At 37.7% G+C, this 22,762-nt stretch overlaps 2 protein-coding genes across 2 annotated transcripts in view; one reads left to right on the plus strand and one right to left on the minus strand.

The window, feature by feature from the left end:
• CENPK (centromere protein K) overlaps positions 1-3,978 on the minus strand; it is a gene marked incomplete in the record, with an annotated part of 15,985 nt that extends 12,007 nt beyond the window's left edge. Inside the window, 4 exon segments of the mRNA XM_015812675.1 lie at positions 1,476-1,548; positions 2,555-2,611; positions 3,119-3,256; positions 3,914-3,978. Coding sequence (XP_015668161.1) covers positions 1,476-1,548; positions 2,555-2,611; positions 3,119-3,256; positions 3,914-3,916 — 271 coding nt within the window.
• A 139-nt stretch (positions 3,979-4,117) lies between these two features.
• Positions 4,118-22,434, plus strand: PPWD1 (peptidylprolyl isomerase domain and WD repeat containing 1). The gene is made up of 11 exons (XM_015812665.1): positions 4,118-4,306; positions 5,940-6,042; positions 7,288-7,388; positions 8,390-8,510; positions 9,044-9,491; positions 10,577-10,767; positions 12,529-12,718; positions 13,881-14,062; positions 14,908-14,989; positions 19,018-19,200; positions 22,115-22,434. The coding sequence occupies exons 1-11, from the start codon at positions 4,123-4,125 to the stop codon at positions 22,256-22,258; spliced, it is 1,929 nt and encodes a 642-aa protein (XP_015668151.1). The 5' UTR covers positions 4,118-4,122; the 3' UTR covers positions 22,259-22,434.
• The last annotated feature ends 328 nt before the right edge of the window (positions 22,435-22,762 follow it).

Below are 22,762 nucleotides of genomic sequence, written 5' to 3' on the forward strand. Positions count from 1 at the left end.
CGTAAGTCAAGAACTAAACCGGTCGTAAGTCGAGGACTACCCAACCGGTCATAAGTCGAGGACTTTCCCTGCCCGGAAGCGTCGCGCATGCGTGGTTCCGCCCCCTGCGCCGGCCGAGGCGTAGCTGGCAAGCGGCAGAGACGGAGCAGGCCGACCACCAGCTGGGCCAGGTTAAGGGAGGTAAGGCACCCGCCAGAAAAGGGAAAAAAAATGGCGGACAGCCTTGCTTGGCGACCCCCGTGAAATGGTCGATCGACCCCAAATGGGGTCCTGACCCATAGGTTGAGAACCGCTGATTTAGGGGAAGTATTTTATTACCTATTATTTTCTTTCAGGATTGATTATGAAAAAATATACTGTTGTTAGGAAACATCATCTAAAAGAGGCTTTTTCTTTCTGTCAAAAGCTTGGAAAGAGTCAAGTAGAAGGAACAGACAATCAATCATCTTTGACCACTCCTTGTTATTATTCACAGATCTTGCTATACTTTCCAGACAGTTCTGATAACAGTGACTATCTGTTTAGAAACATCTCAAGCTGACTACTATCTTCCATTTCACAAGCTGCATTGGTTACCAATTTGTTGAATAAAATTCAAGGTGCTGGTTTGATTTTAAAGTTCTATAATGGCACAGGACCAGATTATTTGAAGGGTCACCCCAATTACATTTATCTGTCCCATCAGTCAGATAGGGGAAAACATACTGAGAACCCAAAAGAGCTTCATGACAGGGCCCAGGTGGCATACCTTTCTGCTGTACTCCCACACTCTGGAGCATCATTTCCCGGAAGGTGAGATTAGCCCTATCTTTGTTAGCCTTCCATACCAGAAGGCCCTTAAAACACTTTTTCACCAGCCTTGGGATCCCAGGGAGAGCCTGCAATGTAGCTGGATGCGATTAAATAATGTTTGTTCTCTTGTTTTCTTGGGTTTTGTTTGATTATTTATTTAATATGTTTACATTTATTTTATTTTTTATTGTTTGTAGTTTATTAGAGTTCTTAACTGTTGTATTTATAGTCACATGTTTGTGAGATAGGCAGCTATATAAATATTCTAAATAAAAAATATTGTAATCTGTTTCACACATTTGCTTGTTTTAAAGGACATGAACGGAAAGGAAAGAAATCCAACTGCTCAATTAAAATTATCTCATTGATTACAGATTACTTAAAACTCAAAACAAGATGTCAATTTCCAAAGGAACTAAGAATAAGGAATACTGTAGTGTCTTAAATTTGCACATCGAAGAGAGAAAAGGAGGCCTAAAATAAAGAGAATATATATGATACGATACAATACCTATTTTATTTATTAAATTTATTGGCCAACATATACAATATGATACAACAGATAAAAGCTGTGGCACTAATTTAGTACAATTATTATATATTCTATAGAAGGTACAATTGTATATTCAATACTTCAGATTTTATAACTTTGTATATAATTCAATCCAAATAAAAAAACTTACTTTCTGGCTCTCTTTTTTGCCATTGGTTAAATTCAGCTGACAGAGCCTTGAATCGTTTTGTTAACAATGAAAGCTGTCAAATATGATAAAATTTAAACATTATCACAATATGTATTTATTTTTATTTATTTATGCAATTTGTAGGTCACCCATCTCTCTATTAAACAAATTTGGGTGACTATTTTTATATACAGTGTTTGAAATAAAGTTTCAAAACTATCCCAGTTGAAGCATGAGACTGAGAAGCATAATTCCCTCCCATATTTATGTTCTGGCAAAATCTATGCTCTCAGAACAAAGTTAAAATATACTTGTATGAACTTTACAGCCGTTCATGTATTGCTAAATTAGTTTCAGCAGCATATCAATATGATGTTGGTAACTCAGCAAAATCATAGAATTAGAAGGGGCCATTCAGGTCACCAAGTCAAATCCTATGCTCAGATCTAGAATCCAAATTAAATAATCTCCAACAGATAGCTGCCAACTGTTTGGTACCTCGTTATTTCTCTGTATACAGCAATTTCCAGCAGTCCTTAGGTTCCCTACTTCATAAAAAGTTAATGTTTGCTTTTAACCTGGAACTACTGTATTCCAGAAGACAGGTGTTTTTATTAAAAAAAATAATTATAATTTATGTATATGGAAATTTATTATTTTGTTAAAGTTTATTTGATCTCTATTCTACCTTTCATGCCAGAGGTCAAGACAGCATACATAGTACTCCCTTTTTTGCTTTTTCTCCATGACAACTACCTTGTAAAGTAATTTGGGCTATGAGAGTCCTAAATCACACAATCTTTTGTGGATGACAATGGACCAAAACTTCCTACTGGTAATCCAACACCTTCACTATCATACCATGTTGTCAATGCATTATACTGTGAAGCTCCATTTTAACCAATGAAACAAATTTTGCAAAATTTCCACAGTAATCTACCAATTTACATCAATGATATATTCAATTCCCATTGCCCTATTTTCTGACATTCTTGAGTAACAGAAACCCCATTTCCCCAATTAGTCTTTTGACAAGGTTTCATTGCTTAGAAAACTTACTTCTGAAATTTTACTCTTACCTTGAGATCTGAAACTGGAAGAGTTTCAACATTTTGAAGAGATAATTTGGTATGGCACTTCAAAGGAGAAAGGGATATAAAAAATTAAATGTAAGCTTATAGTAATAAAGCATATTCTTAACTCCACTTAAAAAGTTTATTATTTAAGATACAGATCAGTTTGATCAATAATTTATCTCCTATTGAGATTAAATAGAAAACATTTTTAGAATAATCGTGTCTAAGAAATATCTATAGATTTATATTATATAATGCTTATCGTTTTAAAAACATTCCTAATATTAAAATAACTTTAAGATGAACTTTACTTTATAAAGTAAACTTTTATTTATAATTTATTCCATGCCATTATGTTAAAAATAATGTGAGAATTAACACTTTGATTAGTTTTCCAAAAGGTTTTTTGGGAATGTTTATTTGTATCTTAAAGTTAATGATTTTTTTGTAATGATAGTAAAGTTCATCTTTCTGCTTAGGCTGAGGAAGAAACAAGAAAATTAACAGCAAATATTCAGATGCATAGCTTCACTTATCTTATAAATACTTGCAATTATTGCTTATTACCTCCTCCACTTGTTTCCATATTTCTTCACATTCTTCTAAGAGTTGTTCTTTGGAATCTTCTGAATCTAATAACATGTTAGGTGATCTTGAACACACGTCTTGCTTATCTGAAGAAAAGTTTTTGGCAAGTTTCTCAGCCTAGGAACAGTATTATTTGTATTTATTGTTGACATAAAAGGAGTTTGTAACTAAAAGCAGAGCATAAAACAGTTTAAGCAAAACCACCATACACATCAATAGTTGATACCAAAATATATATTTACTTTATTTTATAAAAGTTTTTTTAAAAAAAAATAAAAATAAAAAACCCCAAGTGCAAAAAAAGCTTTAAAGAATATATTACAAAGAAAAATATAACTAATTATAAACAGTACTGCTGCAGTCCTTTAGAGCAGGGACTAAGCACCTAAGGCAGGGGTAGGCAACCTCGGCTCTTTTATGACTCGTGGACTTCAACTCCCAGAATTCCTGAGTCAGCATAGCTGACTCAGGAATTCTGGGAGTTGAAGTCCACGAGTCATAAAAGAGCCGAGGTTGCCTACCCCTGACCTAAGGCCTTCTACTGTTGCTGAATCATAGCTCCCCGCAGCCTCATCCCAAGTGACCAGGGCTGCCAGATGTGGTTCAGCGACATCTGGAAGACCACACGTTCCCCTAACCCTCCCGGACAGGCAACCGTTTCTCAGAAACCAGACATTCTGTTGCAACCTTCTCAGTGAAACGGATGGAAGCGTTCGTGCCGCTTCTACCGTTGCTGTTCTACCCGGAGACGCACCGCCTCCCATCCGACATTACCATAGCAATAGTTCTGCTCCCTCCTTCTGCCCCTTTCGCCTCTCGGGGAACTCCGACACTCGAGGACGTTCCCTCGCGTCCAAATCCGCGCGGGCTGCGTTCTCATTGGCCGCTCGAAAGGTTAGCGTGGGAATGCGTATATGCGTCATTACGGGATGGCTCGCGAATGGCCCTCGGCGACTTGTCGTCAGAAGATGACGTAAGGCAACATGGCGTCGGCCGAATGTGTTCGCAAAAGAAGGGCTCGAGAAGAAGAAAAGGAGGAAGAGAAGGAAGAAGAGGAGAAGGAGGTGGCTGAAAAACATGAAGGGGCTGAGGAGGAAGGAGACAAAGACCAAGAGCGTTGGGTTGGGCCCCTACCTGGGGAGGCTGTGCAGGCGAAAAAGAGAAGAGGTAAGGGAGGAATAGGGACCCAGCCACTTGGTTGAGTTGAATGGCTATAGCAGGGATCTTCAAGCTTGACTCTTTTATGACTTGTGGGCTATAGAAATTGAATCAATCAATAAATATAAAGTAGTAATGATGGGATAAAAATCTAATAAATTATAAATAAAAATAAAATTAATCCGGAAGATCAAGAGTGGAGTAGTACCTATAGCGCCGTCAATCCTGACACTGATTCCAGACATTTTTTTCTCAGGGAATCCTATTGCATTTAACGTTAACTAATGCCAACTACAGAGTTGCAAGATTGCAATCTAAATCTAATCCAGCTGGGTTTCCTTGTCATTATCTTTAAATCACAAGTTTCCACTCAGCACTCATTGATTTAGAGCAGCCTTCAAATCTGTGGATTAAATTGATGTATATTTCCTGGAAGTGGCAAGCTTGTAACTGTATACTTGTATCTATAAACCTTTGGGTTTCACATGATTTAATCCACCTATAGCAGGCATGTCAAACTTGCGACGTCACATGACGTCGCGCAACGTATCGGGCCGGTTTTGCCATTGCTGGCAATGGGGTGGACGCGGCTTCCGGCAGTTTGACATCCCTGACCTATAGTATTTGTGCATTCATACACACTTAGACCCACATATATTGTGGCATTTGTCAATACTGTTATCAAGATTACTATTTACTGTTATTATGAACAGTTTGGGGTTATTTTTCCCACTGACTGGATGTAGTATTTGGTTCGTTAGTAAATGGGCCAACACTTGATTGGTTTTAGGACTTGTTTAGATTTTTTTTGTAGCTTATTGTATATTGGGAATGCCCCACCACTCCATGTGGTTAACTTGTGCACTGTGAAATTCCAGCATACTACTTGCTAATTCTTCTACAAGTCCTATTAAGACAATTTATATTACCCCTATTTATCATTTCCCTTTTTTAACTGATGTGCAGATTGTTAAATTAATTACCAGAGTACCCAAACTTACAATATTTTTCTTATAAAAGTTTATTTGCTTATTTATCAAATTTGTAAGGTCCTCAGACTTCATAGCAGCTTAGGTGGTGTACAATCTTAAAAATAAATTAACAATAATGAAAAAAACTACTAAGCCTTCTAAACAAAATGAACTAACATCTCTCAACATACAGTATATCCACCAGAGACTCACCATGCAACCTAATCCAAAGCCTGAAGGAAAAGGCAGGTTTTAAGACATTTAAATAGGTCAGTTGGGGGTCATAAATCTCTGGAGGAATGTTTTTTCAAAGGAATTGTGACAGAGCAACTCACTTTGTGGATCCCATCAGAGTTATTGTGAAAAAATAGGAATGTTAGGTATGTTTGCTATCTTGAATTGACCAAAATACATTTTTAAAAAGGTGAAATAAAAATATAATCATTATCATCATTAAAATGATTTAGAATGAAAGGATTTCAGCCATGTGATCTTACACATATTCCATTGTTGTTTGTACTGGGATTAAATTATACACATAGGGCACATAGCTATGGAATTGAGATTATTGATATTTGTATTGCTCTAACTAAAAAGTCTTGTTAAATTTTGCTTTAAATCAAATCTAAGTGAAGCATTTTCATTAAAAATGTTTCTTACTTTCTTCATAGTTCTTGAGTTTGAACGTGTCTACCTTGATAATCTTCCCAGTGCTTCAATGTATGAGCGTAGTTATATGCACAGAGACGTCATCACTCATGTAGTATGTTCTAAGTAAGTCTAATATTTTTTTACCAATGTAATATTGCATTGCATATCTCTTTCAGAAAGTGTTTTTGCTTAAAAGTTACTTTAGATGTACAATTTAACTTCAGTGTGGTTAGCTGAATTCTGCTTCAAATTCTATGGAAAGGTTTTCTGAATTGCACTCTAGAGCAGGGCTTTTCAACCAGTGGTACGGGTACCACCTGTGGTACATTGGCACCTGGCAGGTGGTACGCAACCATCCTAGAAAAGTGGTAGCAGGGGAGGAGAATGAGCTGAACCTGTGGCAGCACCGCACAAGCGTGAGCGAGAGATGGCTGGAGCTGCAGGGCTGTCAGGGCTCAGTGGAAGCGCCAGGATCAGCGCCAGGCTCCAGCTGGAGCTCAGCGCTGATCCTGGCGCTTCTGCTGAGCCAAGAAGAAGTGCCGATCAGCTGGAATGTTGCAGCCTCTCCAGGGTCTTGTGATTTATATTCAGATGCTTGGCAACTGATTCATATTTATGACGGTCACAGTGTCCCAGGGTCATGTGAAATGACCAAAACCTGCTGCAGCCACCCAGCAGATGGGGGAATAAAAACCAAACACCCCCCACCCCACCCCCGCTGCCAATCCTCAACAGAGGATTGGCAGCTCACAACAATGAAAACCTCGGACAGGAGGAAGAGCACCGCCGGGTGGGCAGGCAGGTGTCTTGCTCGGCTGAGCCTTGGGGGGCACTTTTTTCAGTGCCATTGTAACTTCGAACAGTCACTAAGCGAACTGTTGTAAGTCGAGGACTACCTATACTTTATCACTTTTTTCCTTTTGGGGGGGCTCATCAAGTTTTTGAGACCTTGCTAGGCGACTGGTGGTACTCGGATATTGCCATATCCTAAAAGTGGTACAATGGATGAAAAGGTTGAAAAGCCCTGCTCTAGAGTACTTACTTGGGGTAAATCCACATCATAATCCAGAGTTCCAAACTCAGTAAAAGGCTTAATCCAAATTGTGTGACATATTCTGAAAGAATTAATGATCTTGGGATGTTTGGTGTAAAATGGCAAGGCTTCCTTCAAAATTCAGCATGGTACCTTGAACTCCTTCATTTTTGTTCTAGAAGATCCTTGCTCAGGTTTTACAGTTTTATCATAGTAAGATCTGAAACGTGTCTTAAACATCAGTGTGTAAAACTAGGGAAGTACAACACCTTTTAGTACATTAGAATCTTTAGATCTTCTAGGCCTTTATTTCTTTTATATCATTGTATTTGCAGAACAGATTTCATAATAACAGCCAGCCATGATGGACATGTTAAATTCTGGAAGAAGGTAGAAGAAGGAATTGAATTTGTTAAACATTTTCGTAGCCATTTAGGTAAATTATTGTGTATCTGCATACTATAATTTTTATACTGCCTATTTTTCTTTCTTTTTTTCTGTGTTCTCGCCCTATTAAATATAAATTTGCTATATTAAATTGTTACTATAGAGATATGTTTCAGTGTTAACTAACTTTAAGCTTTTTGTTAGATAACTGTCCCTTGATTTACATTACTCAGCAGAAGCAGGCAAAAATTAATATGGCAATTCTAGTAAGGGATTGGAAAGATTATCCCAAAGGTGCTTTTGCACGAGGCAACTGGACTTTCCTATTTTCTAAGGCAGGGGTTCCCAACCCCTGGTCCATGGACCAGTACCAGGCGGCGGCATGCTAGCAACTGGGCCCCACAAACAAGCAAAGCCCCATCTGCGAGATGCAGGCAGCACACAAAACCACACACCCTCCGGTCTGTGGAAAAACCTATCTCCATAGAACTGGTCCCTGGTGCCCAAAAGATTGGGGACCTCTGTTCTAAGGGATTTCTTCAGAGCTGAAGAAGCTTCTTGGATGAGAAGTGAAATGTGTTCAAAGAAAAACAAAGTCCAGTTGCCTCATGAAAAAGCACCTTTGGTATAACTATGTCCTGGATGACTGAGAATCTCTGTAGACATTGGAAAGATTTCATTCTGCAAAATACAGACCTCTGAGAATTTTCTTTTGAATGTCTCAGAATCATAAAAATTCTGAAAACTGGCTTTTCAGGACTGTAGTTGAAGCCATGCTGTGATATCAGAAAATTTAAGTAGCCCTCAGGTCTCCATATATTGTGATCTTTGGATATCTGCCATACAGCAATATCCTACACAGATCTATTCAAAAATTTAATAGGAAGAGTTCTGAGATAGTTTTTTATAGAGTCATAACCATCTTTGAATGTTTATGATAAAACTTACTTTTAATCATTTATGTGAGTTTATTCAAACATTTTCTCAAATGAATGTTTTTTGGTTTTTTTGCTAGAGAATACTTTCTTTGTTTTGGTTTATCCACAATAGGTGTTATCGAAGGCATTGCAACTAGCTCAGAAGGAGCGCTGTTTTGCTCTGTTGGGGATGATAAAGCAATGAAAGTTTTTGATGTGGTGAACTTTGACATGATCAACATGTTGAAACTTGGGTAAATCACTTAATATTTGCAACTATACTGGTTTGATTGCCAAGTGTTTTATATTTGCCTAAAATGTCATTAAAATTGACGAAGTGATGATTGATAAATTAACTTTTTTCAGTGTATTTCAAGACAGATTGCATAAAATCAGAGGCAATATATTATTATGGATTTAATTAGTCATTTATGGTAACCAAAGCATTAAGGTAGGTTTAATCACTTGCATGCTTCTGCCAATGGAAGGGAAAGAGTTATACATAGTTGTGCATTTTAGAAAACAATGACCATCAAAATCAAAGATGCTTACTTTGGTGACCTTGCCAGCACTTTTGAATATATCCAGAGTTGGACTGCTATAAGGATAAAATGAATAGCAGGATATACATTGAATGCTTTAATAACTCATAAATATTATTACTAATGAGGCTGTAGTGTGTTGTACTTTAGAAATACATTAATTTTTCTATACCTTTGATCCTTATAGCTTTTAACATTTATTTTGGAATGTTAAAAATATTAATATTATGTTCATCTCATTTTAGCTATCATCCGGGCCAGTGTGAATGGGTCTACTGCCCAGGAGATGCTATCTCTTCAGTTGCAGCCTCTGAGAAGAGTACTGGAAAAATATTTATATATGATGGTCGAGGCAATAACCAGCCACTTCATGTTTTTGATAAACTACATACATCCCCTCTTACTCAGATACAACTGAATTCTGTTTTTAAAATCATAGTATCTTCTGACAAGTCTGGAATGATTGAATATTGGACTGGTCCTTCTCATGAATATAAATTTCCTAAAAATGTGAACTGGGAGTATAAAACAGACACCGATTTATATGAATTTGCTAAATGTAAAGCCTATCTAACCAGTATGAGTTTTTCCCCTGATGGCAAAAAAATGGCTACTATTGGCTCTGACAGAAAAGTCCGGATTTTCAGATTCTTAACAGGGAAACTTATGCGAATCTTTGATGAATCTTTGAGTGTAAGTATTTTTTTTCTTATATTTATTTACTTTCCAATAGTTTCTTTTAATTCTTTCAGTGATGAGGTTATTGATATTTTAATTATAAGAATTCTTTTGTAAGAAATGAATTTTCATTTTCATGTTTAGGCTGTAGTATTTTTGTATTACTGGTATGTCAATAAGAAAATGCCACCATTTGGCTGTTTTCTTTTTCTATACTTTTTCATACTTTTGAAGTGTGTGGATTACTAGAGTGCAGGAAAGATTCTAACAGTTGATGCTATTATATTTAACACTTTGGAACAAACTTTACAGAAAGTTTAGATTATAAAATCATTGAGTTAGATCTAATCTTAGCGGGCATTTAATCCAGCCCATAGCTCAATGCAAAATCTATGCAAAGAATTTCTTTAAAAGATTAATTTATTTTCTAAGGGATTCCCCCCCCCCCCGCAAGACAGCTTTAATTCTTTGATTAACTAAGCTAACATAGTTCAGTCTATGAGCTAATACATAGCAAGATACAAAAAAAAATTACAACTAATATAAAAATAGTAATTTTACCAACTGTCAACTCCCTCCAGAAATTATTAAAATAAAACAGTTCTGTTACAGTGCTATTACTATGATAGTAATAAGCATACTGATGATGCTTTCTTAAAACTCAAGCCTAATGGAGCAATTTGGACTTCAGTTTGAAGGCTAGTTTAATGAAGTAGGTGCCACTACTGAGAAACAAGAGGATGAAGCTTCCCCCTGGGCCTCACGTATTATGCAGTTATGAAAAGTCTCACATTAAATAATTCTATATTTATTTTTTTTAATATAAAATGTATGTATATTATCTCTCATACTGAAATTTTCTGCTTCAAGGGCAGTTTGGGCATGCAGTTAATGGCAATGAATAAATGAATTGACAGCATTGAATTAACAGTTATATATAATAATTAAAGCTTGTTTAATTATATTAATTTTGAATCATTTTATTGTAGTATTGATGTAAACAATACAATATCCTCGATGGTGTTAGGCATTAATAAAATGGATAATATAATAAGGCTCAGGTAGTTATCTTTTCCTTATGGCTAAATGTCATCTTGTAGATGTTTACTGAGCTACAGCAGATGAGACAGCAACTACCTGATATGGAATTTGGACGACGTATGGCTGTGGAGAGGGAATTGGAAAAGGTGGATGCTGTAAGGTTAATTAACATTATTTTTGATGAAACTGGACATTTTGTGCTCTATGGGACAATGTTAGGAATTAAAGTTATCAACGTGGAAACAAATCGGTAAGTTGAAATTCTGGTTATTGTAACTAGCATGATTTTGTAATGTTATGAAATTTTTCAAGAGATCTTAAAGCATTCAATCTTAGCATTCCTATTTTATTTAACAGTTTCACATTTGTGTTTGATATAAAAATTGCCTCACATAAACATTGCAAATCAGAATTTTGGAGAAAGTTGACTTATCAAACATAAATATATACATTTGAAATAATTACTTTAGGATATAGTAAAAAAACTAAACAAGAACAAAAACACAACAGAAAATAGAAAAAAATGGAAGCATATCATGTTAAAAAGTTATTCAGCCAAGTTTTTAAATATTTATTATTAAAAAACCTTGACCTTTTGGAATAACATCAGTCTTTTCATTACATTGATAAAGAGCAGGTTAATAAACACAAAGTGATCATAGATCATGACTTAAGTTATTTAAGATTTGTTTATAACTCAGTTGCACTGTCTAGCATTAAAGAGTAGTATTTTGCTGTGTCTCCTGCTTGATAAATCCTTAGTTCATATATATCTATATGGCTATAAGGTACTTTCACTTACAAAGTGTATTCACATCAGTGATTTGGGAGTTTTAGATGTACAAATGCATTGGATCAAATTTTAAAATCAAAAGATTAACTGAATAAAACAGTTGCTGTCGGGGGCTTTTAGGTAATCAGATTCCTCTTGCAGTAATTCCATAGATTGAAAATTAATAAATATTAATATTTCTATATGCCCAAGACTTAGAAAAGAGATGAATTTGTAATTTTCAGACTGGGATTTTATGTATGTTTGTCTTATGAATAAAGTTAGAAATTACATTTCCATCCCAAATTTTCCAGATATGTCTGGTAATCCTTAATGAAGAAAATGCAATAGAACTATTGCTAAAATTAGAACCAAGTCCTTGCCATATTATCGAAAGAACCATATAATAATTTGCTCATAAATGCTCTTTATTTGGTCACTTGCATTCCATAGAATATTTTGAAGTCAAAATATATGAATTGAAAGTCACAAAAATTAAAACCTGAATTATATCTATCTAATTATATGATAATCATAATTTAATTACAGAAAAATGGTGGGGGGTATTTGTATAATTCTTTTAGATTTTTATGGGGGAGGGTGACTTGCACTTCTCATTCTTCCAAAAACAAACAAAATAAAACCTGTCGGTGTGTAGGTATGCGTCAGTGGTTCGGGGATCCGATGTGAAGAGGCTGGAGGGAGGGCAGGTAGTGAAGAAACAGATTCGTGGGGCAAAATGGATACCAGATCAGACTGTGATTTTCATTTGTGCTATATGTATTCAAAGGACACTGAACACTATGAAATATTTATTTATTTATTAGATAAATTTATATAGCCACCCATCTGACATACATTAGTCTGGGCGGTGAAGAAATTATTAAAGAATAGCAGAACAAAGAACATAGAGTATTAAAATATTAAAAGCAATAAAACCACTGAAACCATAAATATAATTTGCAGAAAAGTGCAGTCAGTTTCCCTACCAATATACCATCTTACAGATTCCATACTCACATTACTGGATACCTAGGCATTGTAGGTGCCCCTACAGAAAGGCTCTCCCCTCCTGGGTGCTGTCAGGTGAATTCCTTCATGAATGGGACCCACAACACAGCCTTCCTGCCAGGCCTCAGTTAAAGCAGTATTTTGCGTTATGTTGTCGATTTGAGAGTAAAGATTGCATGATGAATTAGAAACTTAATGGTGATCCTAGATTTTACTTTCTAAATATAGATGTGTGAGAATCCTAGGTAAACAGGAGAATATCAGAGTTATGCAACTGGCTCTGTTCCAGGGAGTGGCAAAGAAACATCGTGCTGCTGTTACCGTTGAAATGAAAGCATCTGACAATCCAGTTCTCCAGAACATCCAAGCAGATCCAACAATAATCTGTACTGCCTTTAAAAAGAATAGATTTTATGTGGTATGTTTTATTTTTTTAATGTATTGCTTTATGTGTTGCTGTAATTGCTAAGGAAAGCCGAGACTTAACAACATAAATACAACAATATAAGCATTGTCTTGTATTCTCAAATCCATGTTCACTCCTGGTGATTGTTTAGACAAGTCCTCATGATTTTCTTGGCAACGTTTTCAGAAGTAGTTTGTGTTGCTTTCTTCCTAGGGCTGAGAGGGAGCAACTAGTCTATAGTCATGCTTTATGTCTAATGTGGGACTAAAAATCACAATCTTCTGATTTCTAGCCTGGTATCTTAACCACTACACCAAATTGCCTCTACATATTGATAAAGTTACCTGATACAACAAAGAACAACACACAACACAATCGTAGCTATATGCCAGACGCTCTCCAAAATCAATCTTCATCTTCATTCTGTTTCAACCTGTATTGTCTTGTTCAAACCTAAACAGCTTCCAAATGAATTAGCAATTACCCCCCAAAATAGTATGTCTTTTCTTATGTACTTAAAGATATGGTTCCAATTCCAACTTTTGTATATGCATCCATGTTGAATTATGAGTTTCCTTAGGGCTAGATACTCTAGGTGACATTATAGCTAGTGAACTAGCTATTTTCATACACAGTTGCACTAGATTCAAAGAGCTTGTCATGTCAGTAATATGTTCTATGTTCTCTTAAACCAAGAATAACCATATTTTATTAAAAGTTAAGGTGTACTTAAAACTGACTTCTGATGACTGCATTCATGCACTTTTCTTGATGGTGTTATGGAAGCAATTAGCTATTGCTATCTTCAAGGATGCAGTCCTTTTTTAAGTTTATGTATTTCTTTACATTTGAGTTTTCACATAGTAAATTTCTTGCAAATGTGACACCAAATATATCTAGCTAACAGTTCTTAATGTTATAGAGGACAGAAATCAATCCATCAGATATTTAGATCCCAATCATTGTAAAGCTTTACATCCCAAATCCAGCATGTAGAAATGGACTCAGTAGCAAATTGTTTGTACAGCTTTTTTAGAACAAGAGTATAATATTGTAAATTCACAACAGTTTGCCATTTTTAGATTTGTAGCTATAGCATTTTATACCAGGAATCTTGCTGCACTATAACTCCAAGCAAACTGAAATGAGAGCATTCAACTGTCTTGTCTTTCAGTTTACTAAACGTGAACCAGAAGATACCAAGAGTGCAGATTCTGATAGAGACGTGTTCAATGAGAAACCATCTAAAGAAGAAGTCATGGCAGCCACTCAAGCTGAAGGGCCCAAAAGAGTTTCTGACAGTGCCATTATCCATACAAGCATGGGAGACATTCATGTGAAGCTGTTTCCTGTTGAGTATGTATATAAAAACTACTTTAAATTTATTGTTGGACCCTTCACCAACATAGTGGATATATGTTGAGATGTTTTTAGTTCCTTTGTTCTAGCCCCACAGCTGTTTTCTGGTGTGCCATAAGAATGTATGTATTGGGTGGATCATTAGATGGAAATGGAAAGATGAGAGGAAAAATGGAAAAAATGAATGCAGTAATTATCTCCAGTTGCTCTTCCTTCATTCAGAAATATGCACTTGATGCATGCATTCATGCATGCACACACACACAGAGAAGACAGAATGAAATAGAACAATGTATAACAAAGACACCCAGATATAATTCATCTTCCAGAAAATAAAATTCTGATCCTCATTTTAACCTGGGATTGTAAAAGCTGATTTATCTGACTTTAAAACAGTCCAGGAAGACATGCTCTTAATCCCCTTATGAGAGAAAAAGGCAAAAGACAAAAAAAACAAAATAGAGCTGGACCCTTTTCTAAAAATCCCACCTGCGGATGAGTTTTCCCTTTTCTCACTGGTTCTCTAGCATTTGATTTCCCCTTATTCATTACACACAAATTTACAGAATAAGGTTTTAAACTCATTAATGTAGGAAAATATTAGTTATGAAGATGACTCTGATATTGCATTGCCCCTGACTATCAGTTTTGAGAAATTAAGAGTTGGTACTGCATTCCTGTTCTGTTTACAGATTTTCCACTAACATTGCATTAGTCACTGTAAGAAAAAAAAATCCTACATTAGATTGGCTCAATAGGGCCCTTCTTATGTCTAAGTGAAAACATTGGGTTGCCACACTTTACTAAACATTGTATTAACTGGAAAACTCTCTTGACTGCAGATGCCCCAAAACAGTAGAAAACTTCTGTGTACACAGTAGGAATGGTTACTATAATGGCCATACCTTTCACCGGATCATAAAGGTAATTGATGGCTATTCATCCTTTTCAGCATTTATAATATACTTTCATATTCTTGGTTCAGTGAAATAGCCAAGTTGAGATGCTTTTATTTACATTAGCAAAGTTGCTGTAGCTTTGATTTATCTAGTTAAATATGGCCCTTTACACTTCATGTGAGTTTTGTCTTTCTGAAATAAATCTCTGCCAATTTTTTAAGTTACAGGAAAAATCCATTTAAAATATTCGTACATTGTTTCTATCATGTTGATATGTTGTTTTTGTTTTATGATGTGTTCAATTTGGGAACCAAGTTGTTAGCTAAAGAGATAATTATTTTTTTACAAATACATTTTTAAAAAGCTCCATCATTGATTCTGTGTTACCCATGCAATGAAACATTGAAACAATTTTAAGTTATATATTTGTGCACAGGTTAAATGTCTATGCAGGCCTTTAGTTCTCTCTGAGCTTGGTTGTTTGCTTGAAGCCATTTCATTACTCAACTGGATAACATCTTCATTGCAAGTGATGCAGGATTTGCTCTCTGTTTATATATAGTAACTTACTTGATGGAGGTATGGGTTTTTTCCCTTGGTACTCCTAATTGGGGTACTGTTTTCTGCTTGATTATTTGTCTAGTATTAGCCCTTGCATATCTGGGTGCTAGCAGCTTGAGAGGATGCTTTCTGAATTTTTGTTTTCTTCTTAGCTTTATTATTGTCTCTTTCAAACGGATGTAAATATGTTTTATTTCTATGATGGCAGATTTGCTGACTGATTTATCTGGATGCTAGGCTTCTGGCAATTCCCTAGGTTTTTGGATTTAGCTGGTTCTAGGAGACTCAGTTTCCCAGTTGAAATATGGTTAGTCTCTCCATAGATTGTGAGATTAAGTTTTCATCACATCTTTTGACTGCTAGTTGGTGTTATAAATGTGCTCTGGTAGTCTTCCGTTGTCTGCCCTACATAGCATTACAGTCCTTACACTGTATGAGTCCTGTTTTTTCTTGTTGGGCTACTGAGTCTTTTGATTTACTTAAGATGTCTTTGAGGGTTTATGTACTACAGCAACAGTCCCCAACCGTTGCAGCTTAGCGGCCTGGCTGAGATGGAGGAGAACTGGGCTGCGTGAGTGACTGGCCAGCATGCACAGGCATTCAGCCCTTGCTGAAGCAGCAGGTAGGTGCAATTGCCGGCTGGCCCAACTCTCGCACAAGTTGAGTTGCATGTGCGTTACGGCCAGCCATCCACATGGCCCAGTTCTGAATAGACCACTGCCTGGTAGTGGGCTGCAGCCCAGAGGTTGGGAAACCCTGTTCTACAGTGTTGCTGCATAGTTGTAATTTTTTAGATGTTTTTGATGTATGGTAATTATTCTTTTCATAGCTTGTGTTGTTGTGCTGCAGTAGGTCAAGCGGTCAGACACTTCTTTATTGTTACACAGCTCCACTTGTGGGAGGTTAGGGTATTTTTCAATAGACTTATATTTCTATTTTGCTGTAGTTTCTTCTGATGAGGAGGATATAAAGGAAGTGTAGTGTATTGTTTTCTACTTGCCTTGTGAATGTTATTCCTTTGAAGATGTTGCTTCATATGTCTTCCCTAACTCACTTTTTTATTACAACAAAAGTGTCATCTGCATACTGGATCCATTCTGTCGGTTGTATGTGTGGGAGTGGTATCTATGGTTTCTAGATGCTGCATTACAGTCTCTGCTATATCCCACACTGGCTGGCACTGATGATAGTGCCTAGTTGGGTGATGAAACTTCTGCAAGCAAACACTCAAGCTCAAAGAGCACCAAGGATTCCACAGTTAAGCCCTGAGCTACATATATTCTCTCTCAAAAGTATTTGGTATAGTTAGTTTAGAAATATACTTAACAGATATATTGTATTAGGGAATTAAAGTATTCTTGCTATGAGGGAAACAAAGCATATTTTCCTTCTTTCAATGTTATATTTTATATTAATGATAATATATCCAGGATTGCTTAAAACAGTGTTTCTCAGACTCTGCAAGTTTAAAAATATATGAACGTCAACTCCCAGAATTTCCTACTATGCTGGTTGGGGAATTCTGGGAGTTAAAAGTCCACATGTTAAACTTTCAGAGTTTGAGAAACATTGGCTTAAAAGACATATTTTTTATGAAATTGTATAGTTGTGAAATTTAAGTGATAATATGTGGTTAACTCTAGAGCAGGGGTAGGCAACCATGGCTCTTTTATGACTTGTGGACTTCAATACCCAGAATTCTTGAACCAGCCATGCTGACTCAGGAATTCTGGGAGTTGAAGTCACCACAATGTAAAAAAGATGTTGAGACTTTAGAAAGAGTACAGAGAAGAGCAACAAAGATGATTAGGGGACTGGAGGCTAAAGGATATAAGGAACGGCTGCTGGAATTGGGTATGTCTAGTTTAATGAAGAGAAGGACGAGGGGGGACATGATAGCAGTGTTCCAATATCTCAGGGGTTGCCATAAAGAAGAGGGAGTCAAGCTATTCTCCAAAGCGCCTGAAGGCAGGACAAGAAGCAACGGGTGGAAACTGATCAAGGAGAGAAGCAATCTAGAACTAAGGAGAAACTTCCTGACAGTGAGAACAATTAACCAGTGGAACAACCTGCCTCCAGAAGCGGTGAATGCTCCANGTTGAGTTGCATGTGCGTTACGGCCAGCCATCCACATGGCCCAGTTCTGAATAGACCACTGCCTGGTAGTGGGCTGCAGCCCAGAGGTTGGGAAACCCTGTTCTACAGTGTTGCTGCATAGTTGTAATTTTTTAGATGTTTTTGATGTATGGTAATTATTCTTTTCATAGCTTGTGTTGTTGTGCTGCAGTAGGTCAAGTGGTCAGACACTTCTTTATTGTTACACAGCTCCACTTGTGGGAGGTTAGGGTATTTTTCAATAGACTTATATTTCTATTTTGCTGTAGTTTCTTCTGATGAGGAGGATATAAAGGAAGTGTAGTGTATTGTTTTCTACTTGCCTTGTGAATGTTATTCCTTTGAAGATGTTGCTTCATATGTTTTCCCTAACTCGCTTTTTTATTACAACAAAAGTGTCATCTGCATACTGGATCCATTCTGTCGGTTGTATGTGTGGGAGTGGTATCTATGGTTTCTAGATGCTGCATTACAGTCTCTGCTATATCCCACACTGGCTGGCACTGATGATAGTGCCTAGTTGGGTGATGAAACTTCTGCAAGCAAACACTCAAGCTCAGAGAGCACCAAGGATTCCACAGTTAAGCCCTGAGCTACATATATTCTCTCTCAAAAGTATTTGGTATAGTTAGTTTAGAAATATACTTAACAGATAACATATTGTATTAGGGAATTAAAGTATTCTTGCTATGAGGGAAACAAAGCATATTTTCCTTCTTTCAATGTTATATTTTATATTAATGATAATATAACCAGGATTGCTTAAAACAGTGTTTCTCAGACTCTGCAAGTTTAAAAATATATGAACGTCAACTCCCAGAATTTCTTACTATGCTGGTTGGGGAATTCTGGGAGTTAAAAGTCCACATGTTAAACTTTCAGAGTTTGAGAAACATTGGCTTAAAAGACATATTTTTTATGAAATTGTATAGTTGTGAAATTTAAGTGACAATGTGTGGTTAACTCTAGAGCAGGGGTAGGCAACCCTGGCTCTTTTATGACTTATGGACTTCAATACCCAGAATTCTTGAACCAGCCATGCTGACTCAGGAATTCTGGGAGTTGAAGTCCACAAGTCATAAAAGAGCCAAGGTTGCCTACCCCTGCTCTAGAGCATAGTATTTGGAGAGATTTTATAGAGGTTATATCACTCACTTAGTAATCATGGTACTTCCCCTGAATGCCAACTGCTTAGGTCTCAAAAGAGTGATTCAATCCTATTTTTTCTGCTTGAGAATTTCTCAGGGAGATCTTATTAATCAGTAGGGTGTTCAAGTTGGTGAAGAATAGGCATTAAACTGCGGCACTAGGACTGCTATTAATTACATTATTAAAATGGTAATGTTAACTTAAGATCATATTTTTTGCTCAATGCAGGGTTTTATGATTCAGACTGGTGATCCTACTGGCACTGGCATGGGAGGTGAAAGCATCTGGGGTGGAGAATTTGAAGATGAGTTCCACGCAACTTTACGACATGATAGGCCATATACTCTTAGTATGGCCAATGCAGGACCAAACACCAATGGCTCACAATTCTTTGTAACAGTAGTACCAACAGTAAGTAACATATCATCTGTTTGTCAGTTAGTCAGAAGATTATGTTTTGTGGAATGAAAGGCTGCCATGAGCAGTGTGATTTTGCAAAGTGATTAGAGGCAGGATTTTATTTTCTAATTATCCTTACATTAAGGGTTACTTTGTTGCATCTCAAGAATAAATGTCAGTGGAAATTCTCAATCATCCAGGTCATGGTTTTCCCAAAGGTGCTTTTTCTGAAAGGCAACTGGACTTTCTTGGGTTTTTCTTTGAAAATATTTTGCTTCTCATCCAAAAAGCTTCTTCAAAAAAAAAAAAAACCCCAGGAAAGTCCAATTGCTTTTTGAAAAAAGCAGCTTTGGGACATCCCAACTTTGCCAGCATTTTTGCTGGCTCTTTGAGGATCACAGAAAAGGGACTTGAGAGCTGCATGTGGCCCTGAGGCCTCATTGCTCACCCTTAATCTAGCTGAAATGAAAACAGCTGTGTGAGTGACAAGAAGGATTAAGATAGTTGAGGATCTGAACAGGAATTTTAAGAAAGTTTAATTGTATTTTATCTGCTAAGTGTGATTAAGGTGCAGTCCTGACAGTTTTCCTCAGACTTTAATAGGAAAAATCTAACCACTGAAACGTAGATTTGCTGTTTACTGGTAAATGAAAGCAACAAGAAATCTAAGCATTTCTCCATAGAATTTAAGATTGGAATTGAGTCAGATCTGGAGATGCCTGTGGCCTAAGTAGCAGTTGCATTTTTTTCACATTTGTTTGTGAAATAATTGTATTATATTGAATTGTTGCCTGTTTTATGTGGCCATTGAAATCATAAGTAGAAATAGAATCCATGTTAATAAAATCAATCATTTCCCTTAACATAAAGTGGCATATTTATTTTTTCCTCTGTCCTGCTACCCATTTAGAAAAGAAACATAAACTACTAAGTAGAATTTTTTCTTGGTACATGATTCCTATATAGCCGTGATGGCGAACTTATGGCACGCGTGCCACAGGTGGCATGCAGAGCCCTCTCTGTGGGCACGTGTGCCGTCGCCCCAGTCCTAGGCCTTCAGTCCCATCCATGAGTAACCTGCATCAATACCTGCGCAGGGTAAGCTTGCCGCCGCCGCCCCCACCTCCCCAAAGCATTTTTTTTTTTACTAACCTGCCTTTCAGCTGTATTCTTGCTTCTCAGCCTTCGTCGCGTGTTTGTGGGACTATCGGTTAAAAAAAAAAAAAGTTCCATCAGACTTTCCTCTCGCCTATTCGCGTTTTTACCTCAGGGCCGGGCTGAAAGGTTTAGGCCTGGCTTGCAGCCTCGGCCTCGCTTAGGGCAGCCAAGCCTGGTAATGACGATGCCACTACTGCTGCTTCTTTTGAGGCGGGTCCCTCGGTAGGCGCTACGGAACGCAAGACCCAGCCTCCGCCACTGCTGCCGCTGCCATGCCGGCCAAAAAGAAACGGGTACCACCGGCCCTCAACATCACCCCCACCATCGCCGAGGGACCCAGCCCCACCGGCAGTTAGAGTGGGCTGCTGGAATGGGGCACTGGTTATGGGTCTGAGGGGAGTGGGCGAAGGGCGAGGTACTTGTGAGGGGCGGCCGGGGTGAGCGAGAAAAAGAGGAGAATTTGTTCCTGGAAGGTTATTTTGGCGTTGTGAGGAGTTGTGTGGAGCTGAGGAGATGAAAGATTGGGGGAGCCGCTGGGAGGGAGGATGCAGTTAGCCTTTGGAGGAACATCCCGATCCACGAATGGGGGTGGTGGTGCCACGTCCAGGTGAAGCCCCGAGAGGTAGGCAAAGCTAGAGGTGATGGAGCAGCTCGGAAGAACCAGGAATGCAGGTGCTGATGGTTGAGAGAAACTTCATTGATCTTTAGGGTCCAGGAAATGGTGGAGGAAGGATGGGGACATTGGGATGTGCCCAGTGGTGGGATTCAGCCAGTTCGCACCAATTCGGCAGAACTGGTAGCTAATTTTTTGTTGCCCAGCCTTTGAATGGACTTCCAGAAGCGGCATCCACACAGAGAACTGGTTGCTCACATATTTGAATCCCACCACTGGATGTGCCCCATGGGAAAGCAGAATGAGGTCCTGCCAGGCAGGTTCTTCTGCCCTCAGACGGTCCAGAATGCCAATCAAGGAGAATATTTCTGGCTCAAAGTTAAAATGAAGGGTCCTTGGGGGGGGGGAGTATCTCTGAGAGTGGTGGTTTTCTTGCAGACGTTTCAGGGCCCAAAGTGGGATAATAAATGAACTAATGATGTTACCTAGTTTGGGTCATCAGACATCAACAAGAAAGCCACAGCTCAAAGAGGACCAAGGAACCCACAATCGCCTTCCTCTTCTTTTCTTCTCCACTCCACAAACCCCATTCTCTTCTGGCACTGCTGATGTTACCTAGTTTGGGTCATGAGACATCTGCAAGAAATGCTGAATGGAAATGGCACCCCTGTTCTGCCCCCTGCCTCGCCTCACCTCACCCCGCAGGATAAGTCTCCTGCCCACCGTCCCACCTGCCAGAGATCCCCTGAATCTCCCCCAACCATGTCCGGTCCCCACAGGCATCCCTCCCCACAAGCAACATCGAGGGGGCCATGGCCACCCTGGCCACGCTCACCCAGTCTGCCATGACCACCACAGCCACGCTCACCCAGTGACCACGCCCACCCAGTGGGCCATGCCCACCCGGCACCCAATGATAAATAAGTGGGGTTTGGGTTGCAGTTTGGGCACTCGGTCTCTAAAAGGTTCACCATCACTGCTATATATTTTGGGATATATGTATATTTGCCTGCATGCATGCCTCTTGGAATGCCAAGGCATTTTTATGTTTATGCATATTCCCTCAATTACAGATCAATTTGTCAATATTGTTACTTACAATTTTAATGTTTTTCTGTTTATTTTTGCATGTCAACTAATTTCAACCACATACAGCCATGGCTGGATAATAAGCACAGCGTATTTGGAAGAGTAACTAAAGGAATGGAAGTTGTTCAGAGAATTTCAAATGTGAAAGTTAATCCCAAAACAGATAAACCCTACGAAGATGTAAGCATTATTAATATCACTGTGAAATAATAGTAATATTAATTTAAAAAACACCTCAGGGACTTCAGCTATATGGAAATCTAAGTATTTCTGGTATAAAACAGAACAAATTTCAGTCATCTCTTCAAAATGCTCTGAAAAATATTTTTTATGTTTTTAATAAAGATAAAAAACCAACCATATTAAAATGATCATATTTTGTTTCCTGTACATATGTCATATGTGGATTTTAATTGGTTTCCAGGCTTTTTTAAATGACTTGGCTAAGCTAGCATGGGAAGCACGTACTATTCCATTTTCATATTGTTATGTTACTATTACTGGCATGATCTACAGTTAGGGACAAAACATTTTACCAAAATTTGTTTATTAGCATCTCATCTTGTGAAATAGTCTTCTTGCAGATGACTTCATAAAAAAATTAAATTAAAATTAAATATTCCAGATCTGATTAAAAATATTTTACTAATGTTTGGTGGGTCAAACATGATTGTTAGTAAATGCAATTGCCCAAACTATAGTTTTGAGAAATCT

This window comes from Protobothrops mucrosquamatus, unplaced genomic scaffold (genome assembly GCF_001527695.2).
Source record: "Protobothrops mucrosquamatus isolate PMUCROS unplaced genomic scaffold, P.Mucros_1.0 scaffold104, whole genome shotgun sequence".
Taxonomy (NCBI): domain Eukaryota; kingdom Metazoa; phylum Chordata; class Lepidosauria; order Squamata; family Viperidae; genus Protobothrops; species Protobothrops mucrosquamatus.